Below are 23,601 nucleotides of genomic sequence, written 5' to 3' on the forward strand. Positions count from 1 at the left end.
AAATCCTGTTTCCCTGTGTCCTCACCTTCAGGATGAACATGTGGGACAGAGCCAACTATTACCTACTTCCCTAGGAAAAGCCCCCCCCCTTTTTTTTGAATTTTAGGAAAATATTGCAGTTATCTTTAAAAAAAAAAAAAAGTACTGCAGACGTCTAAAGAAAGCAGAACTAGCCCAGGAGATTTTGGGCCCATCAGTTTAGTGTGGAGTGGCCTCTGCTCACTTCCTCCTCTTTCCTGCCAGACATCCAGACAATGAAAGAATTTACACAGCTGGGGGAACAGAGTCCCGGCCAAAACCAGGATTCTAGGGGAGGGCAGAAGAGTGCTAAGGCAACATCTGGGGGTATTTAAAACAGTGAAACCAATTCTAATTTATTTCTGACTTGTTAGGAAAAAAAAAAGCATAATGTAGCATGTCGAATGTCCAGAGGAGCAATTTTCTCCAGGTCAGTTAAGTACAACCTTGAGCTCGGGACTCAGAGTTTCAAGTGGAGAGAAAACAACAACCACTACCTTGTTCGCTATGTTCCTACACGGCACCGCCATCAGGCCCGGCCTCGCCCCCACACAGTTGCTACTCCTGTGCCAGAAGTACACGGAACCACTCCTGGGCCAGAGGGGCCGCTGGCAAGGCAGACTCAGCCAACCTTCCCGGCTCTAAGCACTATGCTACTGAGGCCTCAGCTGGACCCTCAGGCATGGGACGGGGTCTTCTCAGCAGCTGGCCTGCACCCCACCCCAGGCAGGCGAGAGGGCATTTTTCACAGCTAGAGAACAACCCTCCAGTGAACAGGATGAATTCGCTGTTCTTCCTGTTGCCTTACCTTGACAAGCTCCAGTGCGGATGTTGGGGATGAAACCACGGCGGCAGGGGTGAGGCTGGGCAGGGCACATCTCGCAGGGGTGGCCCCAGGCTCGGCCCACTGTGGCACAGCAGAGTGTTTTGGTGCAGACAATCCCGCTGAGCTGTCCCTGGCACATCTGATTGCTGACCACAGTAAAACACGGGCCTGTTCTGTAATCTGAAAACGAAGAATAAGATTCGGGTCAACGTCCAGGAGACCAAGGACCAGCACACAGAGGGGCAGCTCTTCCCCATCCTGCTCAGCTCCAAGCTCGGACACAAACTTCCAGCAGCTCCACACAACTGACTCTGTGAAGTCTGAGGGGATCGCTCCACATCTAAACCCCTTTTCCTCACCTACAAAGGGGAGTAAGATATTGGGTCCTGTCCACTTTGATGATGCCTTTGTTAGAGTCAGACGAATTTAGGGAAATTCTTTATAACCCCGTACAATGAGGCAAATACAGTATTCTGGCATTACTATCTAATCACTCAGTCTAGAAAATCTATATTCTAGATGTATCTATATTCCATCAGCCCCTTCATGTACCACAGGTACTTAGTGAAATGAAAGCCATGTGTCCAAGAAACATCCGAACTCCCATGGTCATTGGTGTTTCCCATAACTGCTGAGAACTGTAGCAACCCATGTGTCTGTGAGCTGATGAGTGGATAAAGTAGTTGTGGTACATCTACGCCATCAAGTGTCATTCGGTCCTGAAAAGGATGGAATCCTGTCCTTAGAAACAGCAGGGACGAAAGTGCTGATGGTCATACTCAACTAATTGAGGAAGTGCAGAGAGACAAGACCCACAGCCTGCCATTGGTACGTGGGTTTTTAAAAGTTATCACAGAAAAGCTGGGAGTAGAGTGGTGGTTCCCAAAGTCTTGGCGAAGTAGGGGGAAAGAAGGAGAGGGGTAGAAGTCATCATTTAGGACCAATTACAGTCAGTCCACTAGTTGGCTGCAGACCACAACGATACACGTCAAAATCTAGATAAAGGACATTGGAAGTTTCTGTCAAAAAAGAAATGCTAAATGCAGACATGTTTTAAGTGGTTTAATATTTTTTTACAAAATTTGTATGTGAGGTGCGGAGGGGGACTCTCGTGCCATGACATGCACGTGGGGGACAGAGAGCTGTGGGAGCCTGTTGTCTCCTTCCGGCCCGTCCATCCCTGGGGTCACATGGAGGTTATCAGACTTGGCAGCAGGTTCCTTTGCCCATTGAGATCCACTTTCCCCTGTCTGAACTGATACGATGTTACAGTATGGGTACATAGGATTTTACTCTACTGGCTTTTTCAATCTGCATGCAGCTGAATTCTAAATATACTCTGATAATGCAATATGCTGGATTTCTTCAAAGCTTGTCATCTTCTGTCACTACTAAGTTTAAAACGGATTCAAAAATTTACCACTGATCTACTGACTAAAATCTTAGCCTTCATTTTGTTCTCCCGAAAAAGAGATCACTGGACTCTGGGGTAGACTGATAGAAAACCACTCGCATGCAATAATGAGACACTGAAATCTTTACAAAATTGGCCCCATGGATATTTAATAAATACTTCTCATCTATTTGTCATTTAAAAAACAGGATTTTCATATATGTGTATTTTATTCCCCGTTTATTCCATTATTCTTCTTGTTCTCTTGTTCATGTATCTACATGCTCTGCATCTAAGAGAGAAAACACGTAATCGCTGTCTGAGCCTAGGCTATTTTGTGGTCATAAGATCTCCAGCTCCATCCATTTTCCTGAAAATGACATAATTTTGTTCTTCTTTATGGCTGGATAATACTCTACTGTTCATATATACACATTACTTGATCTGTAGGCTGATTCCGCAGGTCGACTATTTGATAAAGACGGTGTGCGGGTGTTTCTGTGGTGCCCTCACTTAGACCTTGTTAGCTCTTTACCCAGGAGTGGTACAGCCCGACACTCTGTTTTCAGCTGGACAGGGCAGCTTTGCGAGCGTTTCCACAGTGACTGTATTTGTTTACATTCTGCCAGCAGCGTGTAAAGGTTCCTTCCCTCTGCATCCTCGCCAGTCTCTTGTTTGCTGTTTCCTCAGGAACAGCCATTCCGACTGGGGCGAGATGGATTAGCCATGTTGTAGTCTAGAGCTGCATTTTGCTGGCGGCTAAAGAATTTGTAACTTGATTTTTCCATGTATTTGTTTGCTACTTGTTTTTCTTTTGAGAGTTGTCTGATCGGTTAATTTGCTTCTTTATTGATGGAATGATTTGGCATTTTTGGTGTTTAGTTTTTTGAATTCTTTATATAGCATGGATATCAATTCCCTGCGGGTGTCTCTTTACTCTGCTAATTTTTCTTTGATAATTTAATATTTTATTATGTACTTTTCCTCAAAATGAAGAAATTACTTTAGACGACTAGGAAAGGCAATGACACATAAACAAGAAATCTAACAACATACAAACTCTTGATTATATATGATCACATTATACATAATCTATAATGTGTGTATTACATAAGCCACAACATAATGATTACATGATTATACTCTTGTTTGCAAGATAGAATTTTGGTTTTCTTCCAGGAAATGTTAGCCAAAATATTTTTCCAAGAAATTATTATTCCAAAATATGAGTTTTAGTGTTGCCTAATTTCCATCAATGATGTAATTTATTCAATCAGTTTCTTACTATGTATCATCGAAATCACTTCCAATTCTTCATTATTATACATAGCGTTAGATGTGTTTAGCTCATGCAATAGCCTTATTTTATGTGTCTTAAACCAAGGCCAGAGTCACAGTATTTCTATGTGATGTAAGGAGGCAGACAATGCAGGCCCGTCTCCTCTTTCCTGCTAATCCACTGAGGCAAGTACAAATGCTGTGGCCAAACAGATTTGCATTAGCATGCCATTTTCAATCTTTTTTGCGAAAGCATAATGGACTGTGGATTTCAGCTAACGAGCCTCCCAACATCACTGCTCGGATCTGTGCTCCTTTCAGTAATACTCTACGGAGTATCTTATACATGGGTGAGCAGGCAAACAGAGGACACGAACATGGCGTTTTGTGGAGAGCATCAGCGAAGGCCAGGAACATCACACGATGCCAAGAAAAGTCCACGTCAGCCCTGCACAACACTGGTCCCAGACCTCAGATGCAAATTCCTGCTGAGAAGCTCCTAACAAAAAGAACTTTTTACAACTTTTCCAGAGTCAACACGAAATATGAAATATAGGGAATGGTACGGAATACAGGGAACAGCAGGAAATACAGGGGACAGCAGGAAATACAGGGAACAACAGGGAATACAGGGAACAGCAGAAACCATGGGAAACAGTAGAAAATACAGGGAACAGCAGGAAATACGGGGAAGAGTAGAGATGATGCCGGTCAGTTCCCACAATGTTCCTTAGACAACTCTGCAATCCACATATAGGCCCATGCTAGACAGAGACTGTGTGCCATCAATGCTGTTGTAATAGCTTACTGTTGTCCTCCAAAGAAATGCTAGTAGAAATGTTAGTAGATTTTCTACTTGCATACCACCTCACAATCATGAGATCCTCATGAACTAGGGCACCAGGCCAGCCCTTTCCAAAGTTAAAATGCAGAGTTGCTTGTTACCAACACGCTCACTCTAGATTGCCTCCCTCTGGGACATCTTGCTGCTATGTGACCCGCTGTTGAGTGCGTAGCTCAAGGGCTGCCCGCGAGTCTCATTACTTTAGCTCTAGGACTGAGGGGGGTTTTAATTTTTTCCCACTAGAAAGAAGGCCCGGAAGTTAAGAGCAGAGGACCCCAGTTCAATTTCCAGGTCCAAAGACTCTTGACCCAAATCCAGTGGCTCCCAATTATCTGCAGCTCCAGCTCCAGGGGCATCTGATGCCTCGGGCCTCAGCGGACAGCTGCACTCATGGGCACATACCCACACTCATATAGACAAGTCTACAAATAAAAGTGATTTAAAATCTTATTAGATTTATTGGAGGAGGGGGATATGGTACGGGCGCCACCATGCGTACATGTGGAGATCAGACATCTTGGGGGCATTAGTTCTCTAGAGACTGAACTCAGATCATCAGACTTGGTGCAAGCACCTTTACCCACTGAGCCACCTCGCCTAGGCTTCAGTTCTGGACATATAGCCATGGTCCCTGATGCTCAGCTCACTCCCAGCTCAGCAGTTCTGAACGCTTAGACTGCAGGATTAGTTCTCTTTCCGTCATAATCAGACTTCACCCTGATGCAAACTCATCACTGACAGGCGAAGTGTTCCTGTGGTCGGTAAATTCTTGTCACTCATGCCCAGCCACTGAACCACAAGCTACAGAGAATCAGAAGGATGTAATTTTGGGTACGAGGCTCCAATTATTTAAAACCCTTCCTTTCATAAAAATTATATAGAGAAGATTAAGATATCAATTTATTCCTGACAGAGAAGTCAAACCAAGCACGCTTCTCCCAGGAATGCTGACCAATCGGAGTGGGGGCGGGGGGTTAGAAAGTTTCTAACCTAGAGAAAATGACAGGAGAAAAGGCCCCAGGATCTCAAGCAGAAACAGCTTCACTGCTACCGTTGCTGTTTCCTATTGCAGCCACGCATCCTTGGACATCACGGATCACTAAAGAAGCGTCTGCAAATTGCTGGTGCTGGGAGCCCTGCCCCTGTTCCAACCAGTCTCGCCATGGACTCTATTCTACAAGGTGTGTCATGGGATATTTTGTCATTAAATTATTCCTAGAAATGAGATGTTTGGTAGTAGGCTATATTAACACAGAATAAAATAAAAAAATAAAGGCCTATGCTGTCAAAGAAGTCATAAAAATATAGTGACTAAAAACATCCCTCTGCAGATCCACCCATTATGAGGCAGCAGTAGTCGGCTTTAGAGAGACAGCAGAATGGTGGTTGCCCAGGATGTGGGGGAGGAAGGAAAGGAGGGTTTGTGTTTAGTGAGTACAGAGTGTCAGTCTGGGAAAATACCAGACAGTTCTTGGTGGAGAACACCTTCATGGGTGGATGATACCAATTCCAGAAGGCATGGGTAATTAAACAAAATACCCAGTGCCAATTATGGGCTACTTCCTTATGAACTTGTTGGTCAGGAAGGCCCCAACGGCTCCCAGAACACGGGCTATTGCCTTCGGTCTTGGATGACCACCAGCACTTAATGGTGAGATCTTATTGCTGAAGACACCATGTAGCTTGGTTAGAAGACAGAGGGAAGTCAAGCCCCAGCTGAAAGGGAAGCTTCCTTACTGACACATGCCTTGCTTTCCTAGGCTGGAATGTGCTACCCAGGCAGCTGGGGGAGAGACGTCATCAACACCTTCCCCCAGGTGTGAACTCTTCCTGCCAGGTCTGACGTGCACGCTGGTGCAATAGTGGCAGGACTGTCGCAGTCATAACCAGACGCTTGCTGACTGTGTCTGAGGTCCACTCCACAGGAGGAAGCTCATGCATAGAGCTGTACACCTGGTAAAGGCTCATGATTGGGTCCCAGGCCGGAGGGGGCAAATCTATTGCTTTCATTTCGCCAAATGGACATGTTATCAAACTGTCTCCTAAATATTCATGTGTACAGCCATACGAAACTTTGACTAGAGGCTTCCTTTTTTTTTTATGCAGAAATGGATGCAGAGGTTCATGGCTGTTCGAAGTGCTAAGAACAAATGACTGTTGAGTTCTCAATCCCAAGAGGGATATCTGTGTCGTGAAAGGAGGGTTGGAAAGAATGTAAGGGCCAGATGATGGAGAGGAGGACTGAGTCACCATTTTCTGGGAATGGTGCGGTTGTGCAATCTTGAACTCATGTAACTCAGCCCCTCTCTGGGCAACTATTTGCTGTTGATAGCTTCTAAGAGAGTGGAAGCATTGTCTTCAGTGGTGTAGCCATTGGGAGTTCCCCATGCTCAACACCATGCCCTCATGGCTGGCCCACAAAAACAAAGACCAAACAAAGGACATAAAAATGAGAGGGGGGTGAAAGTGGTGGGAGAGAGATATCAGGGGGTGGAGGGATGAGGACAACTAGAATGCATTACACATATGTACAGAACTGTCAAAAAAGAATTTAACCTAAACGAGAGGCTCTGAAGATGGATAGTGGTGATGGCCGCCCGACAAGGTGAATGGGCATGGATGGTGGTGATGGCCGCCCGACAAGGTGAATGGGCATGGATGGTGGTGATGGCCGCCCGACAAGGTGAATGGGCATGGATAGTGGTGATGGCCACCCAACAAGGTGAATGGGCATGGATGGTGGTGATGGTGCCCGACGAAGTAAATTTATTGAAAGCCACCAAACTGCCAATCTAAAATGATCATATCAGTAAATTTTATTTTATGTGAATTTTAGAATAATAAAAGTATCATGTTGTATACAACAAAGCATTTTTAAATGAATGCTTGGGTCTAAAGAGTAAACTTTAGAATCAAGGCTTCTTTATTTATTCAACAGTCTTTACAGGGGAGCTGAGCTGCATCAGTGAGGAGGGCAGTGAAGTCGCTGGACACATGGAGTTTCCAGTCCACTAAAGGAGGAGGTCAAGAAATAGGTAAATATATTAAATCATTTCAGAGCCAGCAATATTGGTACTTGTTGTGCAAGCCTAGTAACCCGAGTTCAATTTCTGGAAACCCCATAAAGGTGGAAGGAGATCAACCCCATGGGATTTTTCTTTGTCTCCATATATATGTCATGGCACATGCATCTCCCCATATAACACACACACACACACACACATATCATACACACACATACATCATATACAGACATACATCGCACACAAACACACAGTACAATAGTGAATATCATAATTCTAAAAATTATAAACTAATTCCAGACATGTAGCTGTGGTGTAGTCTAGAAATGTCTGCTGCAACAGAGGAACTAGGGATGGTCGTCTCAGTGAGATGTCCAACAGAGACTGAAAGAAGGGGACAAAGGAACAGGCCTAGATAATAAGAACAGCCGCCCACAACACAGCACAGGGTTCTCAGGCAGTAGTGAGAGTGAGAGTGGTGGCCCTGAGCTGGGGAGGCAGCCTGGCTTCACCCGTGATAAGAGGCAGCTTGACCAGAACATACGCTAAGGGGACACCATGATGTCACATTAGGCAGGAACCAAGTTTCACAGGAGGCTCCAGGCCGCAGTGGGGAGTTTGGATTTATCTCTAAGTTGGCAGAACGTCACCACTAGACTTTATTTTAAAGGGGGGCTGTCTAGTGGGCTCCTTCATGGAAACAGGAAGCCTTGCAAGGAGACCACTGAAGGACTTGAGGTAGGCAGGAAAGGCTGCAGATGGCAAATGTTCTTGGCCAACAGGATCAAGGCTTCCAGTGGGCTGGAAGTGAGAGATGAGGAAGATGACAGTCAGATACTCTGGCCTTCCAGTGCAGTTATTAAAATGGAGAAAGTAAGATGCTAGGTTCTGGTAAAAGTAAGTACTCAACATTGTTCACTTTTGTGACAAAGGAGCTGTTATGGGTCGGCTGATTGGAGCTGAGAAGGCTGGCTCTGAGGGAAGGATGTGGAATGTAAATCCCGATGCTGTCAAGACCAAATAAAACCTGATTAAATCGGATCTTGACCTATATACTGTAACTGTCTCACTAAGTTTGTTTTTCTGCTTTTCCTTTGAGTAAATAATCATTTGCTCATGCAGTAGATGTATGGTTGAGACTCTTCAAATGCATTTGGCCATTTCTCACGGAAACCTGAGTGTTAAGTACAGACCAGCGGTGTGGGAAGGAATCCTGGCATTGTGGGAGGGACGAACTGCCTCCAGAGCAATTTCCCTGCAGCTTTCAACAATGACAGGCATGGGAATCCAAGAGCCCTAGGGTGTGAGCTGCCAGGCCAGCGTGAGCTCCGCAGTCAATGGATACACACCACATTTCTGTGCTATCATTAATCCTGAGAGGTCTAATAGAATGTGTAAATCAAGGATGAAAGTTCAGCCATTACCCATTGCACCTGAGAAATGTCTCATATAAATACGGACTTTCTGTAATATCAAGCCAGACCAAAGGCTGTGGGATCGTTTACATATACTGGTTGGCAAGCGTTATTTCTTGAGTTGGCATTTTACCAAATATGCACTTGCTTATGGAGTTCATAAGCTCTTCTCTCTCTCTCTCTCTCTCTCTCTCTCTCTCTCTCTCTCTCTCATTACTATACTATTAAGTAACTCTCAAGGCAGCTCCACTGGTCTCAGAACTTCTCTTTGGAAGTCAATGTCCAATGAAGGAAATTTCCTGACATTGTTTCCAGCTCAGGGCCTGGCACTGAACTCAGCGGAAGAAAGATGAGCTGGAAGAAAGGGCAGCATCACTCGGGACACCTGAGTGGACTGTGCAGGAGGGGACATAGAAGGAATGGGACAAGCAACAGGGCCAAATCTAGCAATGCAGTTTCAGTTAGTTGGGAAGGAAGGAAGGAAGGAAGGAAGGAAGGAAGGAAGGAAGGAAGGGAAAACTCACCTCCCAAACACTACAAAAAATGATCTTAAGAAAGATCTACTCATGTTCAGTCACCAAAACTGGGTACATGGATTTTCTCAAAGTCTGAACACAAGGAAACTCCAGTGGCTAGTGGTGGTGTTGCTTCACAGCCAAAACACTTAACCACAGGTGCTTGAACTAGAATGTGTCACTACAGGATTGTCATGGCTTCCGTGAGGCTTCCCTAGAAACAAACAAGTGTGACTCTGTTGTAAGTGATAACCGTTTTGAAGCAGAATTACACAAAGTACCCGGCCCTTTGGAATTAGTCACTGTGTCATGGACATGGCTGATGATGGTCAGAAGGGGGCAAATACTAACAATAAATGGCATAGACAGAAGGGCCTGACTTGTGTCCCCATAGCCAATAGGAGAATGGTGCATAGCTCAGAAACTTCTAGAAATGAAAATCCATGGGAGGAAAATGAATATGGTTAGAAAACAATGAGAGACCCCACTAGAAGTAGCTAATATGTCTCAAGGGACAAGATGAAGACCATGATTCTCTCTACACAGACAAATGCCATGCCCAGATTTACCCAGAAAAGTTTCTTTTCAGTGGACAAGTAAATAGATGATCCACCAGCTAAACAATCCCTATCTCCCTGGCTACCTTCCATATAGGAATGGACTTTTGCCCAGGACTGGCCAATAAGATGCAGGCAGAGGCCTAAAGAAGATAGAACCCAGGAATGTTTTTCCCTGTCTGATAAAAGGAGATAAGCCCATCTGCACTCCCCTGCCCTTGTCTCTTTCATCTCTCTAGAAGATACGGTGCCTGGAAGAACATGACCAACTTGAAGGCATAAGGACAAATGCTCATGTACTGGGACAATAAACAGAAAGAGAGGAACGCTTGGGTCCTTGATGGCATTTCTGAGCAACAGACCACTGCCTAGTGCCCTTCGCCTCCCTGTGCCCCTTCCCCTCAGCTGCCCCCCTTCCCTCTCCCTCCCTCTTCTTCCTTATTTCCTCCCTCCCTATCCCTTTCTTTCTTCTCCCTCCTTCTCCCCCTCCTTCTTCCTCCTCCTCCTCTTCTTCTTTTCTTCCTCCTCTCCTCTCCTCTCCTCTCCTCTTCTTCTCTCTCTCTCTCTTTCTCTCTCTCTCTCTCTCTCCTCTGACTCAGAGCAAAAACCCTACCACTGAGCTCCCTCTTAGCCTTTTAACCTTTAACACAAAATTAACTTTGCTTCGCCTTGTCTGTTTAAATTGTGGCTGGGTTTTCTCAGTTTTTTCCTCCATTCAAACTCATTTCTGACTGAGGCCCCTGTGTGTGGATTTTGCTGTACTTTTACATTACATATGAGGAGGATTCAAGAATGAGAGTTACATCTCTGAGAGTTCTGTCTACTGTGAGTTTTCAAAGACTGAGAGCGAAAAGCAAAGGGAGAATCCCAAAACTTTCTCCATCGACTTGCATTTGTAGAATCAATGCTCTTTCCTGGTACCTGGGAAAGGTGGCTGATGTCGGGGCATGGTCTTGATAATGTACTTTAACATACTCCTCTCTGATATGCGCGAGCTTTGCAAGCTAAACCAACAGAAGAGTGATCATACTCCTCACTCCCACCAGCTCACTTTTTGCAAAATCAATCCCATTTTTGAAAATAAATTCTGTAATATCTCGGTCTACGTCTTGCCCATCCTATTTCCTAAATAGTTGAGATATTTGGATGTGATATACTTATATAGTACCCCAATTGAAATAATAAATAACCTCACAAACCCCTTACCTGGCTTTCCAAATATTAAGTATTTAATTTGGTGCCATTATAATGGTAAGGACCTAAACAAATAAAGAGGATGTACTGGAAAACCTGAAGCACTGGAACTAGTCCCAAACAGTGTCAAAACTCAAACTGTACATCAGCAAGAAAGGGTTGAGAAGGGAGCAAAGGGTGATACAAATGTCTTCAGACATCCATGTATTGACGAGCCATGATGCCGAAAGGTACCTGTTTCCACTGCAGTGACAAAGAAAATTATTCAGCCATGAAGTGGGGTTAAAGATACCTCCCATAAGCACAGACAGACCATGAAACAAATATACAAAACCCAAACTCTTAGCTATGGAGGTGTGTGTGTGTGTGTGATTAGATTTTTATTAGATTAGATTGATTATTAGATTTTTCTCTCCACTTCCTGCTCTTCACTGAGTATGAGAGGACCACCCCCCCTTCAATTCCAGATGTTGTATTAATTGGAAAGGTTCATCCAGATCTCAGCAGGCCTTCTGATGACAAGTCTGACTGGAGAGAATTGCTGAGGGCTTTAACACAGGAAATGCCATAATTATGAGCTGTGTGTGCTTCTAATGTTTATGTATAAGACGAGCTTTGGCGACGGAATGGACATTTGTGAACAGAGTGCTGGTTGTCCCCCCCCCCCCCGACACACACAGTCTCACTTCATTCTCACAGCCCGTGGAGGAGACTCGTCCAATCCCACGACAGAGGAAACTGAGGCTCGGAGTTACGCTGGAGAACTTGCCCAAGGTTACACTGAGAGCAAGCACCAGGCTGAAAAATGTCAATTGGAAAGTTTCTGATTTTAACAGCTACAATTTCCCTAATACTTGCCTTTCTCAGAGAGATCAGGCTATATATACAAGGGCAAGTTAATGCAAGTGGGTTACTTTTTTCAGTTTTACCAAACAAATTCATGTATGTGGTATAGAAACCCAGATCTCTCAAATCTCCGAGCAAGCCCTGCTTGTTACTCCATCCCTCCTCTCCAGCTTCCCTTTTCCCTGCACCCAGGGAGTGAATCACAGCTCTCGGAACTATGGCAATGCTTGTATACAGCAGGCTGCTCACTCATGTCCTAAATCTTCAGCACAGTGACAGCTGTTGTCTGCATGATAAACATTTGGAATCAGTTTGGTGCCATCTACAAAAAAGCAATGTTAAAATACAACAGAAGTTATGTCTTGAGGGAAGTAGGAGATGCAGCGGAGAAGCCAAGTACACGCAGCATGCCTTAATGTTCTAGCTCTTAGGCTGGGTTCATTTTTAAATATACTATATTAACATACATATGATGTATATCTTAATGTCAAATCATGTACTGCAAAACAAAAAAACCTTAAGAAACATGCATACAAACACGAAACATAATCAACACACATAGAAACCCATTTGTGTGCCATGAGAGATGGAAGCACCTTTTGCACATATGTGATTGTGGGCAAACCATTTTCTGTCTGATCATCATCTTTCTTAAATATGGATGACAGTCAGATATTTGTTAGAATTATATGAGACAATGTGCTAAGATATTAAAGGTAAGTCTTACTATTACATACTATCATAACATCTGAACAGAATCCATTGCCCCAAACCCATCATTTTATTGGTTTCTGAGGCACCAGATATTTGCTCTTTATTAGCATACTCTCTACTACAAAGCCAGATTAAAAGTTACAAGGTAGAACCTACTCAAACATGGCAAGCAATGGGATGTACAAATTCCACATACTGTGACTGTATGCCTTTATTCTCTTCTGTCCCTCTCTCATGTGTCCTCCTTGGTCCAAGACTGAACTGTCCCTCCATGATCTCTGCCAACCTGGTTGCTTGTCACTGAGGAGCACACCTCTCTAACTCAGTGAGAGCTTCTCGATTGGTAATCTAAACCTACAGACTCATTCACTCAGCTCACACAGGGCAGCAATCTGGGTAGGTACAGTCTGGCACTGGCATTGCTTAAATGACCTATGAACAGGTCTGGCTTGCCTCATTCCAGAATTCCCTTCTCTTTTCCAAAGCCTTTTTCATCTTTCAAGACTAAATTTAAACATGACATTTTAGGAGCAACTTGTTCAATCTGATGCTCAGGGAAGATGAACCTCTCATCTTCTGAGCTTCCACACTGTACCTTGTGACTGTACTTATGCACAGAATCATACCACCTTGCCTTGTGGTAAAGAGTATAGATCATAGCCTACTGGGTACCAAATTCCCTAGAAGGAGAAAAAGCCTCTTGTTTATCTCTTGACTTTTGTGCTCTATTTTCAACTGCAAAGAACAAGAGACACTCAATAAATGTTTGCTGAATCAAACATATATTAACTGGGTACAGAATTAGTTCTTATACCCATTTGGGCCATTCACAACTACCAACAAGAACACACATTCCATAGATGAGTTCATGTGAAGTTAATTAGACAAGTTAGTTAAGTCTCCAACCCAGAAGGTTATCAGAACTGAATGTCCCTGACACACTTAAGTGCAAAGATAACAAACATGCATTTTAAAACACATTTATTAATGAATATTTTTATTGGTTATTTGGAAATTTCACATAATGTACCCCAATCACATTCATTTCCCAGTCCTCACAGATGCTTATGACCCACCCCAAAACCAAAGGGTAAGAAGAAAAATACTAAGTCTAAATTGTGTTGCTCATATACTCACTGGAACATGGTCAAACTGCCAGTGGCCAGCCCCTTAAAGAAAACAGAGTCCTTCCCCACCCGCACCCCAGCCAGAAGCCATCAGCTGAGAGGAGCTATACTCCAGCTTCCCTATCACAAATTTTAAGGGTCTCATCAAGGGCTTTGTGTCTAGACTGTTTCTTTTGGAAGAGATGAAGGAGTTGTCACAGAAGCCTTCTGTGTCCCGTTCTCAACTGTGAGTCTGCGGTCACCAATGCCACTGCAAAGAAGCTTCCCTGCCCTTTAAAATCAGCAGCAGCATGGCTCACGGGCTTCCCTTGCCTTCTGCATGTCTAATGAAGATTTCTGCAGGAAGTTTTGCACTAAATAGACCCCTCTAAGATCTGGAGAGTAAAAACACCCTACACATAAGAGCTTTTGTAGAGTACTAACGTGTCTAACCTGCACAGTTTCCTTCTATCTCTAAGACGGTTTGCTCATTACAATTGCAGGGGGAAATACATCACCTGTGAAGGTAGTTTTCTTCTCATAGGTCACATCTATACACAATCCAGTCACTTAAGACAGGAGGACCACAGGCTGGAGAGATGGCTCAGTGGCTAAGAGCACTGGCTGATCTCTCAAAGGTCCTGAGTTCAATTCCCGGCAACTACATTGTGGCTCACAACCATCTATAATGAGATCTGATGCCCTCTTCTGGCCTGCAAACATACATGCAGACAGACACTGTGTACATAATAATAAATAAATCTTTATTTAAAAAAAAAATTTAAAAATGACAGGAAGACCAAGGCAAGCGCAGTAAGCCTCGGAGACTGGTTACTGTCTCTCTGTAATGGGATGGCTTTAGAAGACACATCATGACTCATCTTCATTTGCGATCCACTCAAGAGATGAAGCCACCCCACGAAGCAGCGACTAGAGCCTCAACTATGTCAGATTCAAGTTCCATCCAATGCCAGACAAACACAGGCTGGAAAGTTCTCATGGGCAGAGATGAGTTTTATAAACAGTCCTCTTCCATGAGCAATGGGCAAGCCAATCAGAACCATATGAGTTAAATTCCCCTTGAAAGGCTGGATTTAAAATAAGTGGGAAAATGCTGGCTCGGCACAGACTTGGGGTATCTAAAAAGCTTCAAGAAACCACTTTCTCAGACCTAGGCCAGCTGGCCTTGGTAAGTTCCCGATAGAACATCCCCATTGTCTTAGTGTGTGGGTGCACCCCTCGTGGTCCTGAGTTCCTTGCTCGTGCTCCGTCTCCTTCTGCTCCTGATTTGGACCTTGAGATTTCTGTCCGGTGCTCCCATGTGGGTCTCTGTCTCTGTCTCCTTTCATCACCTGATGAAGGTTACTATTTATGAGGATGCCTATGTGTTTGTCTTTGGATTCACCTTCTTATTTAGCTTCTCTAGGAACATGAATCTGGCCTAGGTCTGAAAAAGCATGGGATAAATCCGGACTAGCTGAACATAGCGGACAATGAGGAATACTGAGAACTCAAGAACAATCGCAGTGGGTTTTTGATCCTACTGCATGTACTGGCTTTGTGGGAGCCTAGGCAGTTTGGATGCTCACCTTACTAGACCTGGATAGAGGTGGGCAGTCCTTGGGCTTCCCACAGGTCAGGGAACCCTGATTGCTCTTCGAGCAGATGAGGGAGGGGGACTTGATCGGGGGAGGGGGAGGAAAATGGGAAGCGGTTGCTGGGAGGAGGCAGAAATCCTTAATAAATAAATAAATTAAAAAAAAAAACCACTTTCTCTGAGACCCCCTACAAGATTCCCTGACACCTCTGAACACCGTGGGCATTGCTTAGCTGTAGATGGATGAGAGCGACTGAATACAGCTGACCACTGTCACCACTGTGCTGCTGGGTCACCACGGGAATATCTGTATATCTAGATGTCCCTTCTTGGGTTGTTCAGGTTTAGGTAGGACAGGACCCATAAAACACCTCGTCTCAAGCACAAGGGATTTCAATGATGCTTGGAAGAAGCAAACAGCAAAGTAACTCCATGTGGACCAACCGTGAGAGACAAACTAATAAGCACCACCTGCCCTATCCTGCGGACTTTAAAATGCCCTTCTTCAGTGTGGCCGTTCAAGAAAAGGATGGGCTCTGAGACAATAAGCCTGAGCCTAAGCGATGAGCTGTGCCCAGACTGGGAGACTGCGCAGAAGTGGCCGTGCTCAGTAGGAAGAGGTGGGGCTTTGCAGGAAGAACAGCCAGGGTGCAGAACACAAATACCCTTTCATTCACGAGTTTGCTAACCTTAAATGAATCAATCCCTCACTTTCAGGATCAGAAAGGCCCACGGGGAACATCTGGCCCAAATTATCCCCAAAGAAGAAAGCCCCAAAACTGAGCAGTGAAATGATTTGCCCAAGGTCAACATGGCTATTGAAAGGCAGAGACGGCACTGAACTTGAGTTTCTCGCTTCCCTGCCCAGAACTATTCTCACTAACTCAGGGTACTATTTTGGATGCAAGCCTGATGAACTCTGCTGCCAGATGGTAACTTGTTTCCCCTCCAGAGGGGCAAGGGAAGGGGCAACAGAGGTTTTTTTAAAAGTTTTAAAAGTTTTTTTTCCACCTTGGCACATACCAGAGATGGCGTCAAGAAAGCCAGGTTTAAACCAGGTCAGCCAGCAGGGTTTGTCTAAAGCACACCTGAGCGATCGCCACTCCAGCCAGGATTCCGTCAGCGACAAAGCTGAGCTAATGAAGTTCAAGCCAAGAATTCAGTGAGGAGCCTGGGCAAGAGAGGTCCAGGTGCAGGACAAGAAGGGGAAATGATTAGGTAAAGGGTGAAGGGAAGATCCCTGGGTCCTTCTAGGGTACCTCTCCTAGCCCAGGGCTGCTCTGAACATACACACTGATTCTGGGGGGGTCCCCAGGCCACTTGCCATCACTGGCTATGTATGTTCTTGCAAAGATGTTCACATTTAAAGAGAACACATATCCCTCGCTTTAAATACTATGTCTAAAATATTCTAAAGCCTCCAGTAGGAGTTGAATTTGCCAGAATTAAGGCTCCACAGTCTGAATAAGTAGGCTTCTCTTGTAGTGGCTAAGCCATTCACGTTTGTTATCCTATGGAAGAGAACTCTTAATTAAGATGGTTATAAGTAATAATTAGCATCCCAAACCCTATTTGAATTCATAAAAACTGTTAAATCTTTGATCTGATGACGCATTTCAGACATCCCTAGTCACACATTTTCTGTCCCTTCAACTATTTCCTCTTCTTCTATAAGTTTATCTAAGCAAGGAAGTTGAGTATGTAAAGAGCCAATGATACATGGGTACCATTTTGAACATCAATTCAATTTCAACATTATTGGCGCAAGACCTAATTTTATATCTTGGTAATTCCCCGAGGAAGCACTTAAATTATTAGCTATATTTCAAGCCAAGAAACTCTTTAAAACAGGTACTCCCTTCAGTGGGGTGAAGAGACACAGAAACCAGTTCAGTCATCCCACAGCCCAGCCAAGCAAAGCACAGAGTTATTTTGCTAAGGTGAAGGCTGTTTTGGCACCCTGACAATTGCTTTGCTAAGAAGGTGGGTAAAATTATAAAAGGGCAAAGACAAAATCAAAGAAGCTCGGAAAATAGCTCGTTTTAGTGTATACTAATACAAAACCAGAAAGGTAAGGGTAGCATAGCTGATCAGCTTCAGGGAAGGATCAGTGGAAAGGGATGTTAAGGGTGTATTCAGAGAAGCAGTCCTGCGGGAAGAGAAGGCTGCATGTTTCCTGAGAGCTATTTAACAATGCCCTGAGCATCTCTGAAGTAGTACAGGAGACCTCAAGTTACCAGAGAACTCTGCCTTAGTGATGAGACGGCGAGCTCCAGAGCCCCGTGTGGAATTCAGGAGTCCATCTGCCACGGTTCATCTTTGTGCCACGTTGACTGGATTCAGACTCACCATGGAAACACCCTTCTGACTATGGCGAGGAGGCTGTTTCTAAAAAGCTTTTACTGAGCAAAGAACATCTCCCCTGAATGTGGGTTGGGTCCCTATAGTCTGGGGTCCCGGACAGAATAAAAAAGGAGAATGCCAGCTAAACACCGACACTTGCCTCTCTGGAGCCTGAGCGTTCGCACCAAGTGACAACACCTCAGAGTCTTTCTGTCACAGCTACAGCCACTCTCAGTACCACGGCATCCTTGCCGTGACGGACCACATCCTCAGACTGCTCGTTATATCGGCCTCTCCTCCCTGTAGTTGCTCCTGTCAGGCATTTCTTCACAGCAGCCAGAAAAGTAACCGACACAGCATCCTTGTGGGGGCAATCTCAGTTGCCTAATTTCCCCCAAAGGCAGCTGTTGGACAGATATTTACATCCACTCTGGAAGCAAGCAGCGCTGCCTTGTCTGAAACAGGTAAATAAAAACACCTCACCACACTGCACCAACTTCGCATAACACTGGAATGGGCCAAGCACAGAAGCCTGCTATCTGCTTCACGTTCCTGGAAATACCAAATATGGAGCTCCAGGAAGGCAGGGAGTTCTGGACCCCCTGCCCCCTTTCCTAGGCTCCTTCCACAATTTATTAGCTGCAACGGCCTTAACAAATTGTAGTCACAAACACATTATGTCTAAGGAATTCTGAGACCCCTGCTAACAGGAACTGGAGCCAGTTCTCCAGCCTCTGAGCACTTTTGAGCAAGAGCAGCGAGTACTCCAGAAAGTCTGGTGGGTGGAGGCTGGGCTCCCCTAGACTGAAACCCAAGAACTCTCATTAGAAGAGGCTGACTCCACTGAAAGGCCTGCCGAGGACACGGGCTGAGGACAAGCAGACAGACTCCGAAAGGAGCCAGGGTCTCGAGCAAAGCACAATTTTACAATCTGCGTGGATTCTGCCAACACAGTCAAGCTGCGTACCTCGCTGTGTCCATGTGAATAAGGAGAAAAGCAAACTCCCCTGGCTTCCCAGGGCAACCGCGCAAACGCGAGACTCCGCCGCCAGGAGGTTTCTGCAGCGTTCAAGGGCAGGATGGATTGACTCTGGCAATGGAGAGGGGGAATGAAAGAATAATGGCAAAGGAAGCGAGGATGGTTGGGGAAATGATGAGCGGCTTACTCGGAAGGGAGAGAGTCAAAGGATGCTGTCCTAGTACAGCCTTCTGTCACAGACTGCTGCCAGTTTGTTCAAAACCTCCGGCCGTTGTTCGCAGTCACCTGTTGTCTGTAAGAACAAGGTCCATCTATCTCTACTTACTTATCCGAAGGGGAATTTTGGAGCCAGAATACAGAAAGATGGCTTCACCAATCGAGACTCAAATTGCCCCTGTAGGAAACCAGTACTGCTGTTATCTACAGAGGTCAGCTAAGATGCCATCTGTCACGCCCATGCCCTCTCAAGCGTGAAGATAAAGCAAGAATGGAGGCATATATAAATACCCCAAACCAGTACAGCCTCCTGCTTAATGTCAGGGAGGGGCTCTAGGGTTGTGGGTGCCAAAACTGCGGCAGTTCAGGTCTGTAAGACAGTCATAATTTCCTGCAAAGAAGTTGGGTCGGTGGATTTCGCCTTCCCGCCTCTGACCATTCACTGTGTTCATTACCTGTTCTGTGAGAAGACGGATTCGAGAACATTGGGTCAAATGAGAGAAACCACCTACAAGTCCTACGGGGAATTTCAATGCTTAAATTGTCATACCATTCTGTGAGTAGGCAGTGCATTCACAGGGGCCAAAGACCAAGAAGCATAGATAGTGTTCCCTGAAAATTCTTCCCCGCCCTCTGCCCATCTCCTAACAGGAAGCAGCTTCATTAATACAGATTCATTCTCCTAAAAAGGTTTTTTATGAAAACACAAACAAGTCACCATCAACATTCACCGTCAACCCAAGCTTCTCATTTCTCTTTGGAGACTTTATCAACCATCCTAACTGAGCCCCTAAATTGACAGCCTCGTGGTAAGATTTTCCTGTGGGGCAAAGCTCTCTCTCTTACTGAGGGCCTTGTGCTCCCGAATAATACCATCCATCTTCAAAGCTCACCTGTAAGTGGTTTATTCAGCCAGTACTCATAGCGAAGAGAAGCAGGAAAGCAGATCATTCTAGAACTACTGGGCAAGTAGCTTTCTTTCCCAGGGAGGCGGTCTTGAGCTTGTCAGTCCAAATTCAGTAAGTGGAAAATCTGAATTCCTTAACTGGAACTCCCCCCCCCCCCAGTAATATAGATTCCCCCAGGATCCTGGAAACACGTGCTTACTGATGGCCATGTGATAATGATGCAGGAAGCTAACAGACAGTGGACTGTGAATTCAAGTCTGACTCCTACCAACATCTGCATGTCCCCGCAAGTAACTCTGGCTTACTAGACTAACACAGGGTCCCTGACAAAAACAGACAGTGAGCCAGGTGGCAATAATTTCCCCTATACAAGTATATATGGCAAAGTTATACCACCTTAGGCAACTCAGACAGTGGACCACAGAGAGTCTGTGTTACTGCCTATAAAACACCCACTTTAGGAAAGCTACGGCAGAAAAAGGCAGCACGCTGACCTACAAGTCTTCTTTATTTCATTATTATTGTTGCTATTTTGCTAAATGTTGTGTGTTGCAGATGGGAATTGAGCCAATATCAGATACCTCCAAATGGATTAGGCCTTTGTGCCGGGGTAGATATAGCACATTCTGCCATCAGCAAGGGAAATGCTAGCCCGTGCCTTGGATTTATCCAAAGCAGAAGAGAATCTATCTTTTAAACCAAAGCACTTGTATTCTCGAGGATAAACTTCTGCTCCTTTTACAGATAGCACTTGTGGTAGTGGTAGCGCACAGCGCACTGCCTCTGAGGCACTGGCGAGACAGCTTGCACACTATTAACAGCCTATGGTGTGAGTAGGGTCAGGCCACCAGTTACAAATGAGCCATATAAACCCACTGGCTATAGTTCAATTCAGAAGGCGTCTTAGTCACTGTTCTACAGGCTGTGAGGAGACACCATGACCAAGGCAACTCCTATAAAAAGAAAGCATCATCGGTGCTTGCTTATAGTTTCCGAGGGTTAGTCCCTTCACCTTCATGGTAAGGAGCACGGGGCACTCAGGCAGACATGGTGCTGGAGAAATAGCTGAGAGTTCACTGGATCCACAGGCAGCAGGAAGAGGGAGAGTCCTTGGGTCTGGCTTGAGCTCCTGAAACCTCAAAACCTATCCCTAGAGACACACTTTCTCTAACAAGGCCACACCGACTCCAACAAGGCCACACCTGCCAATCCCTCCCAGGTAGCGCCACTCCCTGATATCCAAGCATTCAAACACATGAGCCTTTGGGGGCCGTTCTCATTCCAACCACCACAGAAGGGAAATTTAAATTATTATTTAAATACATACTTTTGACAGAGGAGTTTTCAATGAAATGTTTAAACTGTAGCATTCAGATCCCAGCTTTACCATTTGGAGCACAAACAAGACTCTCCATAAACACTTGGGGTAGAAGGATGAAAGGACATTACGTCAGTGAACCGAAAATTATTCACTCCTCGTGTTCTTGTCAAGAACTTGTTATGAGTCAAGCCTTTCTCTTTTGGTTGGTTTGTTTTCAATACTTTTATTAAGTTAGTCCTTTTGACAGCGTCACACGTCACTAATGCATTCTGTCTAGTCTCTCCCCCCCATCCTTTTTTCTCCTTCCCACATTTGTTATCTTCCTTACCCCCTGCTGCTACCTTTCCTACATCCATTACTTCTGATGCTGTTTTGTGATTGGAATGATCCATAAGAGCCTGCTGGGGTAATAAGCAGGTGCACATCTTAAGACAATGACTTCTCCTTACCATGGAGCTATCAGTAGGAAATGGTTCTGCAGCGTGGGAGGGCCACCTGCACCCCTCCGCTACCCATGCCTGATTGCTGATGGGCCCATTCTTATGCAGACCCAGTTTGGTGAGCTCCTGATTGCAAAAGTGATCTTACCCAGAAGACAGCACTTCCGGCCCCTCCTCCCTGCCTTTGAACTACTTCTATCATTCAATCCCCTCTTCTGAACTTTGGGGGAGCAGTGACAATGCCATGTTTAGGACTAAGCACTCATCCATCAAGTACTCTCAGAGTCGGGTATAATTCAAGTCTCCGCTACTTGCCATGAGCTGTTTTTAGCATTGAAGATATTTTATAAACAAACAAAAATAACAAATAACAGCTAACTAGCTCTTACTCTTCTCCTTTTTCCTCCTTCTTCTCCTCTTGTTCCTCCTCTCTCCGTCCTCCTCCATTCCCTCCCCTGTGAATGTGGGTGTACATACGTCATGGTGCCCACATCACCACTCACCTTGTTTGAGACAGGGTCTCCTGCTGTTTGCTTCTGTGTACACCAGGCTCGCTGACCCTCAATCCCCAGGCATCCTTCTCTGTGCCTTTTATCTCCCTCCCCAAGTGGTACATTGAAATTACAGAGAGCTACAGCATCTGACTTTTGTGGGGGATTCAGCTCAGAAGAGAAATATAATTTGGGAGGAATATTTTTGAAATAAGATTATGTGATGAACTTCGACTGGGGGACAACATTAAGAAGGATGATGAGAGGAATCAAGGACTTATGATAAATAAATTAATGAATGAGTGTCTTGTGAGGGGAATTAATTGCTTCCCATAAACCTGCTATCCTCGGGGAGGGAGGAAGCCACTTCTATAAAGTTGGTTTTGAACGAACTATTTCAAAACCATATTCCACTAGCTAAACCGCTGTGAAGCTGCCAAGTGGCTTAAGTTCCAACCACCTACTCATTCCTAAAACATGTATAAAATGAAACATTTTTTTAAATTTCCAAGAAAGTAGGCCGGACACCGTAGGTTGTCTATATTTAGTCATCTGCTTACGCTATTCTGCAAATGCAGTCTCCGCGTGGATGTGGTGCTCTTTCCTTGTGACTCGCTCTCGTGTATATGACATCCTCTGCTCTTTCTCCCTCTCTCTGCCTCTTGCCAGCAAAAGTTAACGTGTATGAACACCAAATAAACCATTTCTTCCCTGTTTATAGAAGACTGCTAAAGAGAGATACAGAATGGAAAGACACAGAGACTTTCAAAACAAGCATAACCTTAAAATGCATGTATTTCACAATGCATATTAATCCTGATACATTTCTAAAACAAAAGCCAGAAAGGGAAAGTGTGAAATGGCATCTGGCTTCTCTGGTCAGCCAGCTATGTTATTAGGGCTCCAGCTCTAGGGAGGCCAGCGGGACAGCACCCTGCACACTCTACCTCAGCCTTACTCTCTCTAAGCATCTGGATCCTTTTATATACTATAGCGTACCAGTGGGTGGTCTGGAAATTCTAGGGAAGGCAAGAAGGTTTGGCCTGGCAGGCGGGCGGGCACACAGACTGCTCCGGGCTGGTGCTATAGTTGCTGCGCTGTGGGACAAGGAACTTGCGATCAGACCCACTTTCCTCAGCCGTCACCCTCATCATCACATAAGCCAGTTCCACCCTGCCACTCAGTCATCACCCAAGAAGGCTTTTGATGGGACAACAATTGGTGGCTGGACAGCGTCCTGGGCAAGCAATCACTAGAGCAAGCTTATTGGGATCATCTGTTGGGACACAGATCCTGTCTGCAACACGAAGTCAGGGAGGCTCAGTGTGGGATTTGCTATGACACCAGAGGAGAGATGCTTCTCTGACTCAGCGTCTTCATCTGAACTGTTCGGGTCACCTGGGGTGTACTTTATGTCTAGATATTGATTTTTCCCCTCGGATGTCTACTATCTATTGATAGCACAAAAGCAATTAATTAAGTCTAAGTGACCTTCACATATCATAAAAAAATTTCTACAAAATAAAAATAATAGCCCTTATAATCAAGCTATAAATGTTTTCACTTTCACAAGCATT

At 44.9% G+C, this 23,601-nt stretch overlaps 1 protein-coding gene across 1 annotated transcript in view; it reads right to left on the minus strand.

Annotated features, from left to right (window-relative positions):
* The window catches only part of Fbn1 (fibrillin 1), a 202,594-nt gene that overhangs the window by 111,147 nt on the left and 67,846 nt on the right, over nt 1-23,601 (minus strand). Inside the window, exon 6 of the mRNA XM_041678883.1 lies at nt 827-1,024. Within this exon, the coding sequence (XP_041534817.1) occupies nt 827-1,024 (198 nt within the window). The remainder of the gene's footprint in view (nt 1-826; nt 1,025-23,601) is intronic.

Source organism: Microtus oregoni, unplaced genomic scaffold (genome assembly GCF_018167655.1).
Source record: "Microtus oregoni isolate MIOR12 unplaced genomic scaffold, Mior012 000031F_ref0000149, whole genome shotgun sequence".
Classification (NCBI taxonomy): domain Eukaryota; kingdom Metazoa; phylum Chordata; class Mammalia; order Rodentia; family Cricetidae; genus Microtus; species Microtus oregoni.